General features: G+C 40.6%; 1 protein-coding gene across 8 annotated transcripts in view; it reads right to left on the bottom strand.

The window, feature by feature from the left end:
- Positions 1 to 1782: 1782 nt before the first annotated feature.
- LOC106872073 (cysteine-rich motor neuron 1 protein) overlaps positions 1783 to 21131 on the bottom strand; it is an 87936-nt gene continuing 68587 nt past the window's right edge. For 2 of the 8 annotated variants that reach the window (XM_089353356.1, XM_089353353.1), the window contains exons 4-14: positions 19443 to 19548; positions 19181 to 19305; positions 18477 to 18653; positions 17178 to 17354; positions 14892 to 15059; positions 10728 to 10982; positions 9435 to 9671; positions 6666 to 6881; positions 4964 to 5179; positions 4499 to 4633; positions 1783 to 2732 (exon numbers count right to left, since the gene is read on the bottom strand). In XM_089353356.1, the coding sequence (XP_089209482.1) occupies positions 2626 to 2732; positions 4499 to 4633; positions 4964 to 5179; positions 6666 to 6881; positions 9435 to 9671; positions 10728 to 10982; positions 14892 to 15059; positions 17178 to 17354; positions 18477 to 18653; positions 19181 to 19305; positions 19443 to 19548 (1919 nt within the window). In that variant the 3' untranslated portion in view covers positions 1783 to 2625. The remainder of the gene's footprint in view (positions 2733 to 4498; positions 4634 to 4963; positions 5180 to 6665; positions 6882 to 9434; positions 9672 to 10727; positions 10983 to 14891; positions 15060 to 17177; positions 17355 to 18476; positions 18654 to 19180; positions 19306 to 19442; positions 19549 to 21131) is intronic. The other 6 variants (XM_089353354.1, XM_089353352.1, XM_089353360.1 and 3 more) reach the window with 3 other exon arrangements.

Raw genomic sequence — 21131 nt, 5'->3', positions numbered from 1 at the left:
CACCCACCCACAGATATACACACAGGATATATGTATATATAGACACATACAAACATATATATATGCACACACCTATATGTTTCTATACATAATTATATTCAATTATAGTTTTAAAGATGAGAATTCACTGCACAAGTCTTGTTTCTGAGATATTTTGAAGGACATGAAAGAGACAGGAAACTCAGAGAAGCAGCAGCAACACGGTCAGGCCTCAGCTACAGAAAGAATAACTATACTCTACTGCATGGAGTCAGTACTTTTCCTATTGTTTCAGCATCAAAATGCATATAAATGAGGCATGACTACATAGATTTATACACACACACATGGATGTATATGCGTGTGTATATATATATATATATATATATACAAAGGGCTCAGAGCGAGAGATCTGAGAGTCTTGACTCTCAAGATAGTTAATCAGTAACTGAGAGTCCCAGTAACAATGTGTGCGCGTGTGTGTGTGTGTGTGTGTGTGTGTGTATGCATACATTATACACACACACACACATACATACATATGCACAAACACATCGATATGTGTGTGTGTGTATGATAGACTTTCACTCTTTCCATCTCTCAGATTATACTCATAGGACATTGGTCAATCCAAGGGTTTGGTGGATGACACATGCCAGGAATGCTGTATGATGTGTTTGAACCTAGAATCAAATAGCTGCGAAGCAAACATCATAACAACATGTCTAAGGCCCGCATCACCTCTAAATCATGTATTGAGTGTCACCTCTATAGCCTGTACAAGTACATCATCGATATCTATTATATAGAGTGTGTTATGTATATATAAAGTAGACCTTGTAGAATGTGTCAATGTCAATAACGGAACAAAAACATTCAGCTTTGGGTTTCATGTTTTATGGCAAAACCAAGTTCTTCAAAAGTGGAAAATTTGAAATCAATTGATTTCATATATTTACACATCTGCATACATACAAAGATAGATATATATACACATATATACATTTATGTTTGACAGTTCACTATGTAGAAAAATTGTTTAATTTAGCAAGTGACCACATATTTATCTCAGAGCTTGCTGGTTGTGATGGTGGAGGTTTTGCCCTATAAAGAAAGGCATTGCAGCCACTGCGACGCCACTTTGTTACAGATTTGTAAGGCCACATTATATAATGTGTCCTTTCCTTTTTTTTTAAAGATGGCTGGGTAAAACTTTGAGGGAAAATTTGGCTGCTACTTCCAGTAGAGGCTCCCTCGTTGTAAGAAATGATAGAGGTGCTCTGTAAGAAATGACAAATTCCAACCATAAGATGGTTAAAAAAAAAAAAAAAAAAAAAATTCTCCAAGAAGCTGTGAATTTAACAATATCTGAACAAGCTCAGTCATCTGTCAGGATCAGTAGAATTCCACAGAGAGGAACTGGGAAATGCCATTCCCTATCTTGAAGTAGAAGTCTTCTTAATAGAAGCACTGGCAACAGCAGATGATGTGTGCTGCTAAAAGATTTACCGAAACCAAAAGTTGATGACTGCTACAGGAAATGAGAAAAACCTGCTAAGAAATGTCCAGTTTTATATATATATACATATACACATACATACAGAGTTTTCACCTTTATTTACAGTATGTGTATGTGTATATATATATATATATATATATATATACACACACACACAAGTCGATGTGAAAATGTTGACTGTTAACAAAGTTATATATTTTTCAGTTTCTCAAATTTCTTTTCAATTCCATTTTTTTTTTATTGTTTATAATAAATTTTTTTTTACATGTATTGCTTATATTTCATTTCTTTTTGTTAAGTGTTGTTGTTGTTGCTTAGCTCCAGGCCAGCCCTGATTGATCAGAGCTCTGATCAAAGGTAATCCAAACACGGCCATCCTGTCTTTTTTTTTGTACACCAGGAACTACATTGTTACATGAAAACGTCTTTGTTTAAGACAGCAGTGCGGGATTCGAGGGAGATATGACTGTTACATCTAGCAAGTCCACTCACCCTCTTGTGGAGAATCACGAGAATTCTTTTCTGTAGACATAAAAAACAAAAAAACATTGGCAACTGTGCACATGCATGCGTGTGTGTGTGTGTGTGTGTGTCTGTATGTGTGTGTGTGTGTGTCTGTGCACATGTGCACTTTCTGGTTGGCTTGGAATCAGTGGAGAACAGGGAGCAGGATGGCATGTTGTGTAGCAATTTGAGGGTCTGGGCCCTTCAACTTATCTGTCCTACATGGACCATTCCTGCTGTAAAGTGGGTTCCGAAACTTCCGTACTTGGATAAACATCAGGGTAGAAACGGTAGGAATGAAAGGTGAACTGGAGTTTCTTCTTGGTTTGGTCCCCCGATGATGAACAGAAAACAACAACAACAACAACAACAACAACAACAACAACAAAACACACACAGACACACGTGTGTGTATATATGTGGGTCTATACACATACACACACACACACACAAACACATATAAAAATCCTGCTCTCTCTCTCTCTCCCCACACACCCACAATCTGTTATTTTGGTTTACGGCAATGTTTCTTGAGTAAAAACACGCAGATCATTGACCCAATAATAATGGCTGTCAGTGGAACGACGACAGTGATGATGATGATGTTGTTGTTGTTGGAGGTTTCATCTGAAAGAGACAATGAGAATGGCTGTTACTGGAACGATGAGAGTGATGAGGGTGTTGATGTTGTTGTTGTTGTTGTTGCTGTTGGAACTGGCGGAAGATTTATCTGAAAATATTCAAATAAAAACACGCACGTGATTAATTGAAAGAAGACAAAGTAAATCAATGCAACGATTTCTTAACGAGGCATCAATTGAATCTGAGTTTGTGGAAAGGCACTGCATGTAGAGTGGAGTATCTTGCTGAAGGTTGTAACTTAGAGAGCTTTTCCAGTTTGCAACAACTGGGAGAGGTTACACACAGAAGTTACATGCAGTGGAGATTACATGCAGTGGAGATTATATGCAGTAGAGGTTACATGCAGTGGAGATTATATGCAGTGGAGATTATATGCAGTAGAGGTTACATGCAGTGGAGATTACATGGAATGGAGATTACATGCAGTGGAGGTTACATGCAGTGGAGATTACATGGAATGGAGATTACATGCAGTGGAGGTTACATGCAGTGGAGATTATAAACACTGGAGATTACAGAGAGTGGAAATTACATGCAGTGGAGATTATATGCAGTGGAGATTACATGCAGTGGAGATTATATGTAGTGGAGGTTACATGCAGTGGAGATTACATGGAATGGAGATTACATGCAGTGGAGATTACATGGAATGGAGATTACATGCAGTGGAGATTACATGCAGTGGAGGTTACATGCAGTGGAGATTACAGAGAGTGGAAATTACATGCAGTGGAGATTACAGAGAGTGGAAATTACATGCAGTGGAGATTATAAGCATTGAAGATTATATGCAGTGGAGATTATAAGCATTAGAGGTGATATGCAGTGGAGATTATAAGCATTGGAGATTAAATGCAGTGGAAATCATATGCAGTGGAAATCATATGCAGTGGAGATTACACAGAGTTGGGGTTGAATACGATGGAGGTTACATGCAGTGGAGGTTGAACACAGAAACGCTGAATAAAAATTGTTTGAAATTGCAGTTTTAAATGTTTTCACTTCAATCAAATTATTAGTAGTCAAGTCATAGAAATCAGGATGAACATCAGAGCTTCCCACTTCCATCCCTTAAAATATCAGACTTCATTCTGTTTCAGAAACTCTCAGATCTACCTTTCTAAGTCATTCATCTCCAGAGCTTCAGCCCTTACATGACAGTTCTCTATCATATTTATTTCTCTGGAGATTCATTTAAACATGTCAAGCTAAGGAAGATCGCAGCCATCCATCCATACAGGTATCCATCCATACATCCTTTATGGCCATTCTCCCCCCCCCCCCACTTCCTTCCCCAGCTGAGAGGGCTTTGTCTTGCAGGTGCTAGTGCTGCATAAAATACACTTGTGCTGGTGCCACGTAAGATGCACTTGTGCCAGTGCCACATAAAAGCGCCCAGTACAATCTGTAAAGTGGTTGGAATTTGGAAGGGCATCCAGCTGCAGAAACCATGCCAAAACAGACAACTGGAGCCTGGAAAGCTCTCCGACCTGACCACCTCCTGGCAAACTGTCCAAACCATGCCAACATGGAAAATGGACATTAAACGATGATGATGATGATGATGATGATATCATCACCATTTAATGTCTGTTTTCCATGTTGGCATGGGCTGGAAGGTATGGTAGGAGCTGGAAAGCCTGACATGTTAGATGATGGTGATGGCGATGATGACAATGTTGATGGTAGTTGTTCCAGAGACCAGTTTGAGAAATATTGTTGTTTTCTTTAGGCCATCAGAGACATCCCAAAATGGGTGAAACGTTGAGTTTTAGTCTGAAACTCTTCTCTGCCCCACCCTCAATGTTCATTGCTACCAAGTAAAGCGAGAAGGAGAATCGATAATGTACATACCTGCAGTAATTCCGGTGGCATATGATGTTGGTTTTTTATTGACCTTTTCTTTGATGACTTCTGGAGGACCAACTGTGGTCAGTACAATGGGTATTTCCTTGGATACGATTGACTTGGCTGTTTTAGTTTCATTATCTGGCAAAGAAGAAACAAAGAAGTCAGTCCGGTGTGTGTGTGTGTGTGTGTGTGTGTGCTGATGTCCGTATGTCTTCATGTTGACACAACTCATGTCAAGATGTCGCTATTCCTTGTGATTATGGTATGGTTTATGTCCTACAGAAAGAAAATTCTGATTGCTTGGTGGTTCATGTTAAATCACTGAATAAAAGGGATAGGTTTTGAACCTGAAATGACGTGGTTGCATGGGAAACTTCTTAAACCTCACAGCCATTTTAAAAATGACAACGATGACCACCCCCACCACCACTACCACAAATCCCTAAAATGAAAAGGATTTTTACTTACCCAGACAGACTGCACAACACTGTCCTTTACGGAAAGATGCCTGTTGACATTTCATGGGTGGACAATTCTGTGAGAAACAGTTGATACGTCCGTTTCGACACATACAGCTTTGGCAGGGACTCACACGCCATACTTCACCATGTTTGAATGATGTCTCGCCTCTACAATACTTCAAGTGAGGCTTACTGACCGATGCCGGTTTGTCTGGGTATTGATCTGGTGAAGAAATAGACACAGAGTCAAGGACCTATGCAATAAATAAGTAACATCATGCACACACACACACACACACTTTCTCAAGCCCTGGGACTCCTTAGTCTGGTTCCCCAGTTTCTATGGCCGATATGTGACTGAGATCACAACAATCCCTCTGGATGACAAGATGCTCTACTATAGGGTTCAAGACCAACAATTTTTGAGGGGAGGGGAAAAGTCAATTACACTGACTCCATTATGTGACTGGTATTTTATTTCATTGACCCTAAAGGCATGAAAGGCCAAGTTGAGCTTGGCAGGATTTGAACCTAGAACGTAGAGAGCTGCAAGAAATGCTGCTTAGCATTTTGTCTTTGTTTGTAAGTATGTGTGTAAAAAGCACCCAGTTCACTCTGTAAAGTGGTTGGCATTAGGAAGGGCATCCAGCTGTAGAAACCAAGTTAAAACAGACAACTGGGACATGGTGCAGCTCTCCAGCCTTACCAGCTCCTGTCAAACTGTCCAACCCATGCCAGCATGGAAAATGGACATTAAATGACGCTGCTGCTGATGTATGTAACAAGTAAAAGCATAGAGGTATTGGGCATTACATTTAGTCGTCCCACTGAAGCAATGCTCCTTTCCAGCCAGTTTTTGCATCAGTATTGGCTAATTATTTACATTATTTACATTTGACGGATATTTGTCCTCATCTTGTTTGTTGTTAACACAATGTTTCGGCTGATATACCCTCCAGCCTTCATCAGGTGTCTGGGGGAAATTTCAAACCTGGGTTCTCATTCCTAAGGTATATTGTTGTTCTTCTTATTACTATTACTATTATTATTATTCATGTCACTGCCTGGAATCGAAGTCGGAATCTTGGGGTTAGTAGCCCGCGCTCTTAACCTCTATGCCATATGCCCGTGGGCAATTATGGAGTGAATTTTAGGGCTTATAAATCTAATATTTTCCAATCCTTCTTTACTCATAATAATAATAACATTGAAGAAATAGCTTAGGAATGAGAACCCAGGTTCTAAATTTCCCCAAGACACCTGATGAAGGCTGGAGGGTATATCAGCCAAAATATTGTGTTAACAACAAACATGATGAGGACAAATATCCGTCAAATGTAAATAATACAAATAATGTAAATAATGCAAATAATGTACATAATTCCTCATCTCTTAAATATAGAACAACATTTCGTCTATCTTTACGTTCTGAGTTTGAATTCCATGGAGATTAACTTTGTCTTTCATCGCATTCGGGTTGATAAAACAAATAGCAATTGTGTACTGGTTCTTATTTATTGATTCCAATAGAAAAAAAGCAGGCAAATCTCTCTAAAGAACATATTAGTCAATGTAGTCCTGGATACACAATGTCTTGACAAAATGATAGTTGGAAAATCTCTTTTGATTAATCTACATCGAACAGGCCTGATTGAGGGTCAAACCACAACTGCAAAGTTAATATGAATTGATGAAAGAATTGAACTTACTTGGACAAAGTGGACAACACTGATCCGATTGTTGTATTGGATAATGACATAACTGTGGTGGACACTTCTCTGTTGTACACAATATGATACCATAATGACATATGCAGCTGGTGCACTTGCCCAACTGCCACACCTCACCTTCAACATAATCGTTACCGTTGTTACCATGACATGTCCGCTGTTGAGTGGAGCCCTTAATTAGGAGAGTGTCAGTACCTGCAGGTAAATACAGAAAACAAGGATTTAATAAATTGATGTTGAAGGGAGTCAGAGAATGTTTGAGGAAAGAAAGACATGGGTATTTAATATACTGATGTTAAAGTGAGTTAAGGCCTCCAAGAAAATACAGACAGTAATGTTCTGCTTCAGATTGGAATCATTTTTTTTGTCCCTGACCCAGGAAAGATGACAGGTAGAACTAAATTTGGCAACATTTGAATTCAGAGCACAGACAGTCATGAAAACACCACAAGGTATTCCCAAGCAAACATTCTAACAATTCTGCCATTTATGGTATATTGCGTAAAAGACTGACGACTAAATGGAGGAAGTTGGTTGTGGTGAAGGTAGAAAACGAAGGAAGAATTGGTAAGAAATAGCGATATCAGGTCTAAGAATGTTGGAGCCTTGCAAATCTATTATCAGGAAAAACAAAGTTAACACAGCAGCGAGAAAGATAGTGTTAGGTAACACGGAACAGCCATTATGATGACGATGATGATGATGATGAAGATGGTGGTGGTGATGATGATGATGATGTTGAAGATGAAAATTTGTGAAATAGCAAACATACACAGCTTTTTCAAAAGTTCTCTATCAAAATACTACGGTTTAATTGTTGTCTGTGTTTTGAGTTACAACAGAAAGACTTTGTTGTAGTTGATAGTCTGGCATGCGGTTTGTTGAAATTAGACTAACATGTGTGTACGTGTGTGTGTGTGTGTATGTGTGTGTGTGTGTGTGAGAAAGAGAGAGAGAGAGAGAGCGAGAGAGAGAGAGAGATATGGAAAAGTTTGCTAGAATAGTTTTTGCATCTGACACAACTAGTTTGACATTGTCTCAATTCCTACAATGGAAGTGTTGTGTCTGAGAGACTGTTGGCTGCTCTGCCGGGTAAATGGTAAATAATAATGAGCAAGATTACGCAGCGCACACACTACAATCATATATACACTGATAAAGTATGCCTAGATACATATAGTACAAACATATACACTACACACACCTTTATATCTCTCATCATCATCCGCATTTAACATCCATTTTCCATGCTGATATGGGTTGGACAGTTTAACCAGAGATGGCCAGCTGGAGGGCTGCACCAGGTTCCAGTCTAATTTGGCTTGGTGTCTACAGCTGGATGCTCTTCCTAACACCAACCACATTACAGAGTGGCACTGGGTGCTTTTAATGTGCCACCAGCACAAGCGCTTTCGCATGGCACCAGCATGCGTGCTTTTTGCATGGCATTGGTACAAGACTCTTGGAAGCCAGTTCTCTTCACCAGGAGGAGTGACTTCAACACTTCTGCTGTGGAGGATGGGACTTCTTCAATACAGCAAGGCACCAGATAATCTGGTTCTTTGTCATCTCATCTGAAAGGTTCAACATCCTGATGTCGTCCTTCAGTACTTCATCCCATATCTTTCTGGGTCTCCCTCTTCCACGAGTTCCATCCATTTTGAGAGATTGGTACTTCTTTATGGAGCTGTCGGCATCATATGACCAAACCAGCACAGTCTTCTCTCTGGCACACAGCATACAATTCCCTTTATGCTTAACTTCTCTTCCAAAACACTAGCACTCTGTCAAACATGTACACTCACATTACACATCCGGCAGAGCATACTAACCTCATTCCTTTCTAACCTTTGCATGTCCTCTGCATTCAGGGCCCACATCTCACCACCCTGTAGAATTGCTGTCTCTATAAATGCATCATACAATCTTCCTTTTGTTTGGAGATAGAAACTTTTGGTTGCCCATAGAGATAAAAGCTCTCTGTATATATATATATATATATATATATATATATATATATATATATATATATATATAAATGCACCCTTTTAAAGCCTAACCAGGCTCATGGGCCCAGTTTCCCGGTTTCAATGGTATATGTGTTCCCCAGTAGGACGGGACGCTAGTCCATCGCAGTGTTACTCATTTTTGCCAGCTGAATGGACTGGAGTAACGTGAAATGAAGTGTTTTGCTCAAGAACACAATGCGTCGCCCGGTCCAGGAATTGAAACCACAATCTTACGATCATAGTGCTGACACCCTAACCACTAAGCCACGCACCTCCACATATATATATATTTACATTCCACGAAGAATGTAAATAATGAACATAATTCCTCATCTCTTAAATATAGAACTGTATTGCCCGTATAATAGTATAATACAGAATGTTGTGTGTGAGTTTTACCTGAGAATGTACCTTAAGAATGTAAAAATATAAAACAAAGCCATGTAGGCCTACAGGCCGACTTACGACCATTCAGGCGGAACCAATTGTGGTTGTAAGTCAACGACGACTTGTACTGACGGGCTTCTTTCAGTTTCCGTCTACCAAATCAACTCACAAGGCTTTGGTTGAGCTGAGGCTATAGTAGAAGACGTTTGTCCATGCAGTAGGACTGAACCTAGAACCATGTGGTTGGGAAGCAAACTTCTTACCACACAGCCATGCCTACATATCACAACACACACAGTCATAGCACAACCATAAATCTCTGGGCTTTGCCTTTTTTAAAGGTGTTACTTACCTGCGCATGATGGGCAGCAGTCCCCAGGTCGGAATATCGGGTTGTGACACTTTGGAATGTTACAGGTAATTAATGAGCAAAGTTCTTGTCCCTCCCTACAGTAGCACTCACGGCAACCATCATACCACATGTCGCCATCTTTGTAATGTCTTCCATTGGACATGCAGCTGCTTGGTAACCATAGCGATGATGATGTTGGGGTCTGAAGGGTTGACGACTTTCTGTTATATAACTCATCTGAAAGAACAAATAAAAATTCCTTGAAATATTCATGTTGTTAAGGTTTGACTGATTGGGGGGGGGGGGAGGATAACATTAAATATTCTTTTCTTTTATCTTTTATTTTACTTGTTTCAGTCATTTGACTGTGGCCATGCTGGAGCACCATTTTTTAGTCGAGTAACTCGTCCCCAGGACTTATTCTTTGTAAGCCTAGTACTTATTCTATCGGTCTCCTTTTGCCGAACCACTAAGTTACGACAACAGATGGTTATAAACAACAACATGCCTCAGATTCACAGAGTCAGTATTTATTTTCTATTTCCAGTGCTTGGAAGTGAAGTGTGTAGAGTGTGGACGTTGCATGTGCCTGGCGAGTGGCATCTGTGGGACCTGATTTTTGGAAAGAGGGATAAAATTGCAAGGAGCAAGGCCTGGGGAATGTTGTGTTTGGACAAAAATTGCTGCACAAGCTGTGCTGACTGGACAGGTGCATTGTTGTGGTGGAATTGCCACTCACTGGTTGCATGTGATCACGCTCTACACACTTCCAAGCACTTTTATAAACAATGGAAGGGAGCAAGAGTGTTAGAATCTAGTGTACCTGTGCGACACGGTTCAGGATCGATCTGTGCCAAGCAGTTTCACTCTGAGTACTTTAGCTCAGTTACCATAGCAACAGTCTTGATACTTTTTGATCAGACCTCATAAACACACAAACATATACACATGCGCACACATTACAAAGATAATATTTTTTTCTTTATTACCCACACGAGGCTAAGCATAGAGGTGATAAACAAGGACAGACAAAGGGATTAAGTCAGTCAGATCGACCCCAGTGTGTAACTGGTACTTATTTAATTGACCCTGAAAGAATGAAAGGCAAAGTCGACCTCGGCAGAATTTGAACTCAGAATGCAACGGCAGACGAAATGCTGCTAAGCATTTCACCCGGCATGCTAACGATTCTGCCACACTGCCTTAAATATTACAAGGATATAATATTAAATGTGTTGACAACATATTCTTAGCAACAACATATCTCAAGACAGTATTTAACTTTCCACTTACCTACACACATACATAACTTGCAGCCCCTGCGGTTGGTTATAAAGCCGAAAGGACAACGCTTGGTGCAATGTATGTATGGACATGTGTGACATTTGCAACGAAGACAACCGTTTCTGGTGCGCTTGTAGCCGAACTTACAGCGGCGCTTACATGAAGTGATGGCAGGACATTTAGAGGGAGCTGCGGCACATTTACAGGTCTGGCGGTTCTTTTCATCCACTTCGTAACCATATTTACAGGAAATGGAACAATTGTCTGAGAATGAACAGAGATATTAATTAAATATAATAATTATAATATAGATGATATGGTAACAAGATAACGAGGACTAAAATATATGAAATGAATGAAAGGATGACAGATGGGGAAGGGCAATAAGGGAAATCAGTTTCTTTGTAAGATATTACAATAGGTTTAATTGAACTAGTATTACTGGTACTTCTGACTCCAGCACTGATAAATGATTTGAATCAGAAAACAAAAGAACAAGATGCAATTCTATATGGTGCGATGGGTCACCGCTTTATATTTTTAATTTTGTGCATTGTTTGTTTTTGATTTTGTTGACTACACAGTATAGTAGGGTCAGTTGGGCACTATCTGTGAGAAAAACAGCACCATGACACAATTCACTTTGCCAGAAATTTGGAAACAACATGCTGTATTGCTTGCTTTACATTTCTAATATGAACAGATGGTGAACACAGAACAACCGTTGGCTTGCTGTGTCCCCAAAACATGTACTGAGAGTGATAAAAATCAAACATCCAGTCAACATCATAGCATTTGGAGTGATCACTAGTGATGGTGACGTTATGCTTCCATTCACCTTCCCACAAGGCCTCAGACTCAACACAGAGGCCTACATCAACTGCCTGGAGGAGTTAGTGCTGTCCTGAGTTGAGAGGCTGGCTGCTGGAAGATCCTATGTCTGACAACAGGATTCTGCACCATGCCACACAAGCAGGAGAACCCAGTTATGGCTGTTAGACAATTTCTGCGACCACATCATCCCTAACATCTGGCTATATACGACATGATCTGTGTCCTTATATGTTCAGCAACATTCGTCCTAAACCAAAACTGCCATGTTACGTTGGCAAATAATCTTTACTCAGGATAGTCTTCCATTGCACCATTCCTGCCAAATTATCATCTTAATAAAGTAGAAGACCTTAAAATTATAGGAAGCTTACGGAACACATACCTGTGACCTTACCTCTGACATAAGTTACTGGTGAGGAATGGTAATAACCAGGAGTTAAAACTGGACCTTACAGACTTTGCTTGTCAGGAATTTATTGGCAAAGAACCAAAGAACCACCAGGTTTTTGTTTTTAATGATTCATATTTTTCTCTCTTTTGATTCTATTCGTGATTTAAGTATAAGTGTTATTGATTTTGATCCTTGGGTCGCCCTCCTAGAAAAGGTGCATAGCCAAGGGGTCAAGGTGTTGCATTCAGGGTTGTAGGATTGTGGTTTTGATTCACAGATCAGGCAAAACATTTGTTTCTCTTTGTTTAATCCTATTCAGCTGTAAATGAGCAAACCCTGTATTGGAATCACATCCTGTTCAGGGAAGAGGACGTTGTGATCTCAGCCCTTTATATGCCATGGAAACCAAGTAAGTAACTGTGAGGGGTCAAAGACAGTAACGTCCAGAGGTTGATGATAATGATGATGTTCCTGCTGCTGCTGATGAAGTTGAAGATGACGATGATGGTGGTGCTGATGATGCTGATGTTGACGATGGTGGTGCTGATGATGCTGATGATGTTGATGATGAAGTTGAAGTTGATGATGACGATGATGGTGGTGCTGATGATGCTGATGTTGACGATGGTGGTGCTGATGATGCTGATGATGTTGATGATGAAGTTGAAGTTGATGATGACGATGATGGTGGTGCTGATGATGCTGATGTTGACGATGGTGGTGCTGATGATGCTGATGATGTTGATGATGAAGTTGAAGTTGATGATGACGATGATGGTGGTGCTGATGATGCTGATGTTGACGATGGTGGTGCTGATGATGCTGATGATGTTGATGATGAAGTTGAAGTTGATGATGACGATGATGGTGGTGCTGATGATGCTGATGTTGACGATGGTGGTGCTGATGATGCTGATGATGTTGATGATGAAGTTGAAGTTGATGATGACGACGATGGTGGTGGTGATGATGGTGATATTAATGATGATGATGATATTGGTAATTTAGTTGATGATGCTGATGGTGATGGTAATATAGCCCTCATATTACTAATCACCCAAATAACACAAATTTTATTTATAGTGTATGGCTTGGTAAGAAGAAGAAGAAGAAGAAGAAGAAGACAAGGGACAGAAAGAGGACAGTGATCTTCTGACTGGAAACGGGGTCTAAATGCTTGCAACAACAAACTGGACTCCATTAAAGTTACTCAACAATTATGTGTGTGTGTGTGTGTGTGTGTGTGTGTGTGTGTGTGTGTGTGTTGAATAAAGTTACAGATTGAATTTACCTGGCTTTCACACAGTTTTTACCAAATTTGCTCAAAAAGGCATCAATAACCAAAAGAACCAGTCAAGTGATTGGTTGATGTAATTAATTAACCCCACACACCAGCTGGCTTTGTTTCTAAATTAGAAACAGTTATCATTATCATCATCATTTAACGTCCGCTTTCCATGCTAGCATGGGTTGGACGATTTGACTGGGGACTGGCGAAGTGGATGGCTACATCAGACTCCAATCTGATTTGGTAGAGTTTCTACAGCTGGATGCCCTTCCTAACGCCAACCACTCTGAGAGTGAGATGGGTGCTTTTTATGTGCCACCGGCACGAGGGCCAGTCTGGCAGTATTACAATTATAAGGCAGCGAGCTGGCAGAAATGTTGCTGATATGCTTAGTGGTATTTCGTCCATCCTTACTTTCTGAGTTCAAATTCTGCTGAGGTCGACTTTGCCTTTCATCCTTTTGGGGTCAATAAATTAAGTACCAGTTGCATACTGAGGTTGATCTACTTGACTGGCCCCCACCCCAAAAATTTCAGGCCTTGTGCCTAGAGAAGAAAAGAATTAACCCCCCACATCCTTTCAAGGTTGATAAAATAAATACCAGTTTAATACCAGGAGTTAATCTAATCTACTTACCTCCTCCTCTGAACTTGCTGGTCTTGTGCCAAAATTTAAAATCATTATTATTATCATTTATTATCTTTGCACAGCTTCTAATGCTGGAGATGTACTACAGTGTCAGCCGTTAACTACCAGTGAACTAAGGTAACATCCCTTATTTTTCGAGCACCTTCCAGAGTATTCGAGCGGTTCCAAGCAGTGCTTTTTTTCTGCATGGGCTCCACCCTTATTGCAACCCTTATTTGTTCCATGTACTTCTCAAAAAAAAAAAAAAAAAACGCAAAAAAAAGAAACAACTTGAAAATCCCGCCCAAATTATTATTAAGGTGACAGGCTGGCAGAACCATTAGCATGCTGGCAACAAGCTTAGCAGCATTCCATCCATTGTTTTTATATTCTGAGTTCAAATGCTGCGGGGTTTGGACTTTGCCTTTCATCCTTTTGGGGTTGAGAAAATAAGGACCAGTTGAGTACTGGGGTTGATATAATCAACTTACTCTCTCCTCTGAAATTGCTGGCCTTGTGCCAAAATTTGAAATCATCATCATCATCATCATCGATGATGACGATGATGATGGTGGTGATGATGGTGATGGTGATGATGATGATGGTGATGATGATGATGGTGATGGTGATGATGATGGTGATGGTGGTGGTGGTGGTGATGATTTTTAATAATAAGGTTGCAAAATTTGGGAGGAGGAAGTTCCGTCACTGATATTGAACTCAGCATAAGACTGGTTGTTTATTTGACCAACTCTTGAAGGAAGAAAGGCAAAATGGACCTTAGTGTGGTTTGAACTCAGAATATAGAATTAGAAAAAAATACCACAAGGTATTTTGTTCAACACTCTGCTGATAGCAATAACAATAATAATACTAATAATAATAATAATGAGGGATAATAACGATAGATAATAGCGACTAATTCAGGGTTTTAATAAAGAAAAGAAAAAAACAACAACAAAAGAACAAAAACAAAGAGAAACAAACAAAAAATACTTTGCAGGTAGGAAGAATGACAATAATGAGAACTTACTCTCACAGACTGGACAGCACTGTCCTGGGACACTTCGGCCATTTGGACAGCGAACGGAACACATTTCGGTCTGACATTCTACAACACCATTATTACATTGACATGACAAACAACCTTCTTCTTTCCATTTCTCAGAATTCTTGTAAAGTCTGTCACCATTCATACAACCTTCGGTGAGGAATAATTAAATAATTACATGTCAAATTAGAATTATTAATTTATTACTGACATTAGTCCCATGGTGGTAAATTACGGATGAAAGAACGTTACTTATTTTACTGACCCCAGGATGTTGAAAGTCACAGTTATTGAGATTTGAACTTGGGATACAAAATAAGGTAATCGAATAAAAATCCTTTCTGTTATAAGCACAAGGCCTGGATTTTGTGGTGAGGGGGATTGTCGATTACATTGACCCCAGTGATTCACTGGTACTTAATTTATCAACCCCAAAAGGATGAAAGGCAAAGTTGACCTCAGCGGAATTTGAACTCAGAACATAGTGACGAGTGAAATACCATTAAGTATTACATCCAGTGTGCTAACGATTCTGCCAGCTCGCCAATTTAATCTAATCGAATAATGTCATCAGTCTTAGACACAAAGGGAAAAGAAACGGTCAGATATATCAACCCTAGTATATGTCGTGACACTCCGTCAGTTACGAGGACGAGGGTTCCAGTTGATCTGATCAACGGAACAGCCTGCTCGTGAAATTAATGTGCAAGTGGCTGAGCACTCCACAGACATGTGTACCCTTAACGTAGTTCTCAGGGAGATTCAGCATGACACATAGTGTGACAAGGTTGGCCCTTTGAAATACAGGTACAAGAGAAACAAGAAGAGTGAGAGAAAGTTGTGGTGAAAGAGTACAGCAGGGTTCACCACCACCTCCTGCCGGAGCCTCGTGGAGCTTTAGGTGTTTTCGTTCAATAAACACTCACAACGCCCGATCTGGGAATCAAAACTGCGATCCTATGACTGTGAGTCTGTTGTCCTAACCACTGGGCCATTATGTCTCCACAGTACATGTAAAGTGAAGAATCTTCCCAGTCATATAGACTCATGATGGCTGGTCTCCTGGTTTCTATGATGTCCCCACCTGGATGGGACACCAGTCTGTTGCAGGAATACTCGGTTCTACCAGCTGAGTGAACTGGAGCAACATGAAATGAAGTGTTTTGCTCAAGAACACAACGCATCACCCAGTCCAGGAATTGAGACCACAATCTTACGATCACGAGTCCACCACCCTAACCATTAAGCCATGCACCTACACCCTAGTACATGACTGGTGCTTTATTTTATCGACCCTGAAAGGAAGAAAAGCTAAGTTGATGTAACCAGGATTTGAGCTCAAAACATAAAGAGCATAAAAAAAGGATTAAAAAAATAATTCTGGGTCCTAAATGGCCAACATTACATGTTTTATTTCCCTAAAGTTTTTTTTTTTTTACCTGAATATGATCTGGTGAAATTGATTGCATCTAATATATCCCTGTGTCTTTTATGCCATCAACTATGGTAACTAAATACTTCCAGGAATTTAATCCATTTCTCCAGTGTTACAGATAAAGGCATTTTGTCTGCAGACAAAAGGTCTTTAGCTGCATCAGAAAATGGTAGCCAAATCTTCCTCAAGTCACACTATTCTTTTAAAAAAATAAGACATACAAAAACAGTGTAGTCTTTGATATACAAAAAGGCAGGAGGGTCATGGTTAGATCACTTTTGATTATGGCTGATCTGCTGAACTTCTATGTGGTCCTTCAACCTGCCAAAACTAGAATGTAAATCTCCTACAAATATACACCCTGTATTTTATCTTCTGCTTCTTTCAGTCTGTAGCCATGTTCGGGTACCAACTTGAAGGGTTTTAGCTGAATGGATTGACCACCAGAACTAATATTTTCTGAAGTCTGGTGGTACTTATGGTATTGGTCTTTTTGTTTTTTAAACCAAACTGCTAAATTATGGGGACATAAACAAACTAATACTGGTTATCAAACAATGGTAGGAGACAAACACAACACACACACATGATTACATGATGAGCTTCCACCTAGTTTCTGACAACCAAATTTATTCACAAGGCATTGGTGAAAGGGGCTATGGTGGAAGACACTTGCTCAAGGTGCCACACTGTGGGATTGAACCCGAGACCATTAGGTTGCAAAGCAAGCTTCTTAAGCACACAGCCATGCCTGTGCCTATCATTTAATATATATCAAGCAATGAGACAGCCATAGCTGGAGAGACTAGCTCTAAGGGATAAGTGATACATACCTTTGCAGACAGGACAGCACTGTCCTTGTGGGACGGTCATCCAGCCACACTGGAGGGGCTTGCATTTCTCCTTCTGACAAGAGATCAGACCATTGTTACAGCTGCATTTGGTGCAGTTGTCATGCTTCCATTCAGCAAGATGTTGGTAGATTCGTCCATCAGAAAAACAAATGTTCCCTACAGAAGGAAAGAAGTGGAGGGTGGGGGGAGAGAGGAAGAAAGAGAACAGAAAATGTATAAATACAAGCAAAAACAAATTACAAAAATATATTTTATTGTTTGTGGGAGAGGTACAGCTCATAGCTTTCACTTTCTTTTGAATATACATCAAAGCTTTGGTATGTGTGTGTGTGTGTGTGTGTGTGTGTGAGTGTGTATATGCACCTGTCTATATATGTGTGTGTATATACATATGTCTGTGAGTGTATTTGAATGACTGCAGGTGTGTAAACACCCAGTTCTCTACACAAAGTCATGTAAACACACAAACCTCTACATGTATTACAATAATTAACTTGCTCCAGATAAACACAGATGTGCTGGCGCCACATGAAAAGCACCCATGGTGGCACCATGTGAACAGCACCTGCTCTGGTGTCACATAGAAAGCACCCAGTACACTGTGTAAAGTGGTTGGCATTAGGAAGGGCATCCAGCTGTGGAAACCATTACAAAACAGACAATTGAAGTCTGGTGCAGCTTTCTGGCTGGTCAGCTCCTGCCAAACTCATGCCAGCATGGGAAACGGATGTTAAATGATGATGATGATATACACACAAATGCATACTTGTATTTTACACACATACACACACACATTCATCAGATCAGGTCTCCTGCCCCTAAATAGTTCACTATTTTGATACTTGGCTTTCTATGGCTCCTTGCGTAATGTAACCATTAGTCAGAATAGACAGGCAGAAGTGAGGGCTCTCCTCTCTTGGAAGACCAGAAAATATCATGAGTTGGCTCCTGTGCAGGTGGCATGTAAAATACACCATTTTGAGCGTGGCCGTTGCCAGTACCGCCTGACTGGCCCTCGTGCCGGTGGCACGTAAAAGCACCCACTACACTCTCTGAGTGGTTGGCTTTAAGAAGGGCATCTAGCTGTAGAAACTCTGCCAGATCAGATTGGAGCCTGGTGTAGCCATCTGGTTTCACCAGTCCTCAGTCAAATCGTCCAACCCATGCTAGCATGGAAAGCGGACGTCAAACGATGATGATGCCCTTTCTCCTGTGATAACCACCACCAAAACGCACACACACACACAAAAGTGTAACACCTGGAATGTCTCAACTTACCGTTACAAACTGGACAACAATCTCCAACAGGAATCGTTATCCATTTACACTGCAAACTTCTGCATGTCTGCCGCTGGCAATAAGTCAGGCCATTCTTGCAGCTGCATTTGGTGCAGTTGTCCAGTTTCCACACATCTCCATGTTGGTAGGATTGACCACGAGAAAAACAGCTGTTCCCTGTCACAACACGAAAATAGAAGAGGGTTAGAAGGGGTTAAAGAGGGAGTTGGAGGAGAGTTCAGAAGGACGGGGGGGGGGGTGAGGAGGGGCTTAAACACATGTGGGTGTGGGTGTACTACTACAACAGACCATGTATACTATCACATACACACATCACCTCTAACTGCTGCTGCTGTTACTGCTACTGCTACTACTACTACTACTACTACTACTACACAATAAGTACCACAAACTACTACACACACATAGACTATCACAAACCATCGCATACATGTATACATACATACACCAACCCTCAACTCAATCAGTGAGGGACAGCTACATGGACGCTGATCAGCTAGAAATGGCAGTCAAATCTCCTTCAAATCACACCTGCTGCCTTAAAAAAAGGGTGCATTGGACAATTAGATGATAGATATATAAGTTGGGATGGGCATGAGTAGAGTGTAGATTATAAACCTACACAGTGAGAGCTAACCTACAGCTAGCTCTCACCTCCTCTTTTTATCGTCTCATGTACTTACTGTTAACACATTTGAATTTATCACAGCAGGAACCAGGCTGGTTGGTCGCCTTCTCCACCACCTCAATTCTATAGTTTTTAGAGCATTCAACAGCAGGGCACCTGTCTCTGTGTTGGCACTGGCACCTGAAACAGGGACAAAGAAAAAGAGAGAGAGACAGAGTGAGATATGACAGGTAATATTATATTAAACTGATCACACACACACACACAAAGTGGCAACCACATAGAGATAAAAACACAAACATAGAATCAATGCTTACACAGATTCTGCAGAGCAACAGCCATCCTTGCTGAGTTTTTTCACCGTGTTGACACTGTCCTTGGGACAGGATTTTGGCTTAGGGCATCTCACCAGCAAACAATTTCCTGCAAGAAAAAAGAATCTACATATTTGTACTTTTAAGTAGAGAATAATGAAAATAAGGGCCTTATGAGGGGAACTACAAAGAAAGGACAAAGAAGAGGTGTACAACGGGGAGTAGGTAGGAAGGTAGATGAGAGGCATGCGAGAAGCATAAGATACTTGCTCAAGGTGCTGTGCAGTGGGGCTTAAACCCAAGATCGCATGGTTGGCAAACAAGCTTTTTAACCACACAGCCACACCAATATTTTTCTATAGGTGTAAAATCTTTGTCAACTGATCAAGCAGGTTTGAATAGAATATACTCTACTGATGAGGTATAGTGGACCAAAACATGTCCATAGTTATCTGCCTTGCTGCAATTTCCCCTAAGCATGTAAATTAATTTGGTGAAATAAAGACTTCATTTAAAAAAAAAAATATATGTTCCTTTTTCTTTGGGAATTGCTAACAATGACCACTAGGTTTTTGTTTTCTTCCTCCAACTAAAAGAGGACACTTCAATTAAAATTTTTTTGCATCAAACATGGAATACCCCCCACCCCCACCCCTTAATTTAGTCACCATAGTAACAGGCAAGAAGATGATGTTGGTCAGAAGAAAGAACCTCAATTGAACCAACTGATAATTTATTTGTAAATTAAGACGAGGAACTGAATGGCAGAGCAGTGTGATAGGTAATGGTGTCAGCCAGCGGTCAGTCCAACCAGCAAGCAGTTGGTAGGAAAATTCTTCAAGTCTCGTAAGTTATTTTTTCAGTTGTTCTAAAATAAGAGCTTACTATTCTGTTAATACTTTTTATGCATTTTATGTGCGTGTGAGCAACTGTTTCTATATAGCTATTCATATGTCCATTTTCCATGCTGGCAGGGGTTGGACAGTTTGACTGGATCTGGAGAGCCAGTGGCTACACCAGGCTCCACTCTGATCTGGCAGTGTTTCTACAGCTGGATGCCCTTCCTAACGCCAACCACTCCAAGAGTGTAGTAGGTGCTTTTTACGTGCCACCAGCACAGGGGTCAGTCAGGCGGACCTGGCATTGATCACATTCAAATAGTGCTCTTTAGGTTCCACTGGCATGGGGAGCCTGTCAAGGGGTACTGGCAGCAGCCATTTTTGGATGATGTCTTTTACGTGCCACCGGCACGTGAGCCAGTCAGGGAGTACTGGCATCGATCACATTTGGATAGTGCTTTTTACATGTCACCGCCAATGGGGGCCAGTCAGGCAGTCCTGGCATATATATATATATATATATATATATATATATATATATATATCATCATTATCATCATCATCATCATCGTTTAACGTCCACTTTCCATGCTAGCATGGGTTGGACGATTTGACTGAGGACCGGTGAAACCGGATGGCAACACCAGGCTCCAATCTAATTTGGCAGAGTTTCTACAGCTGGATGCCCTTCCTAACGCCAACCACTCAGCGAGTGTAGTGGGTGCTTTTACGTGTCACCCGCACGAAGGCCAGTCAGGCGGTACTGGCAACGGCCACGCTCGAAATAGTATCATTTAAAATAGTTTGATTAGGTGCTCAGATACATGTGTGTGTGTGTGTGCATGCATGCATA

Source organism: Octopus bimaculoides, chromosome 6 (genome assembly GCF_046866305.1).
Source record: "Octopus bimaculoides isolate indiv1 chromosome 6, ASM4686630v1, whole genome shotgun sequence".
Taxonomy (NCBI): domain Eukaryota; kingdom Metazoa; phylum Mollusca; class Cephalopoda; order Octopoda; family Octopodidae; genus Octopus; species Octopus bimaculoides.
Note: the sequence above shows the minus strand (reverse complement) of the source record. Positions and strands in the feature narration are given on the sequence as shown.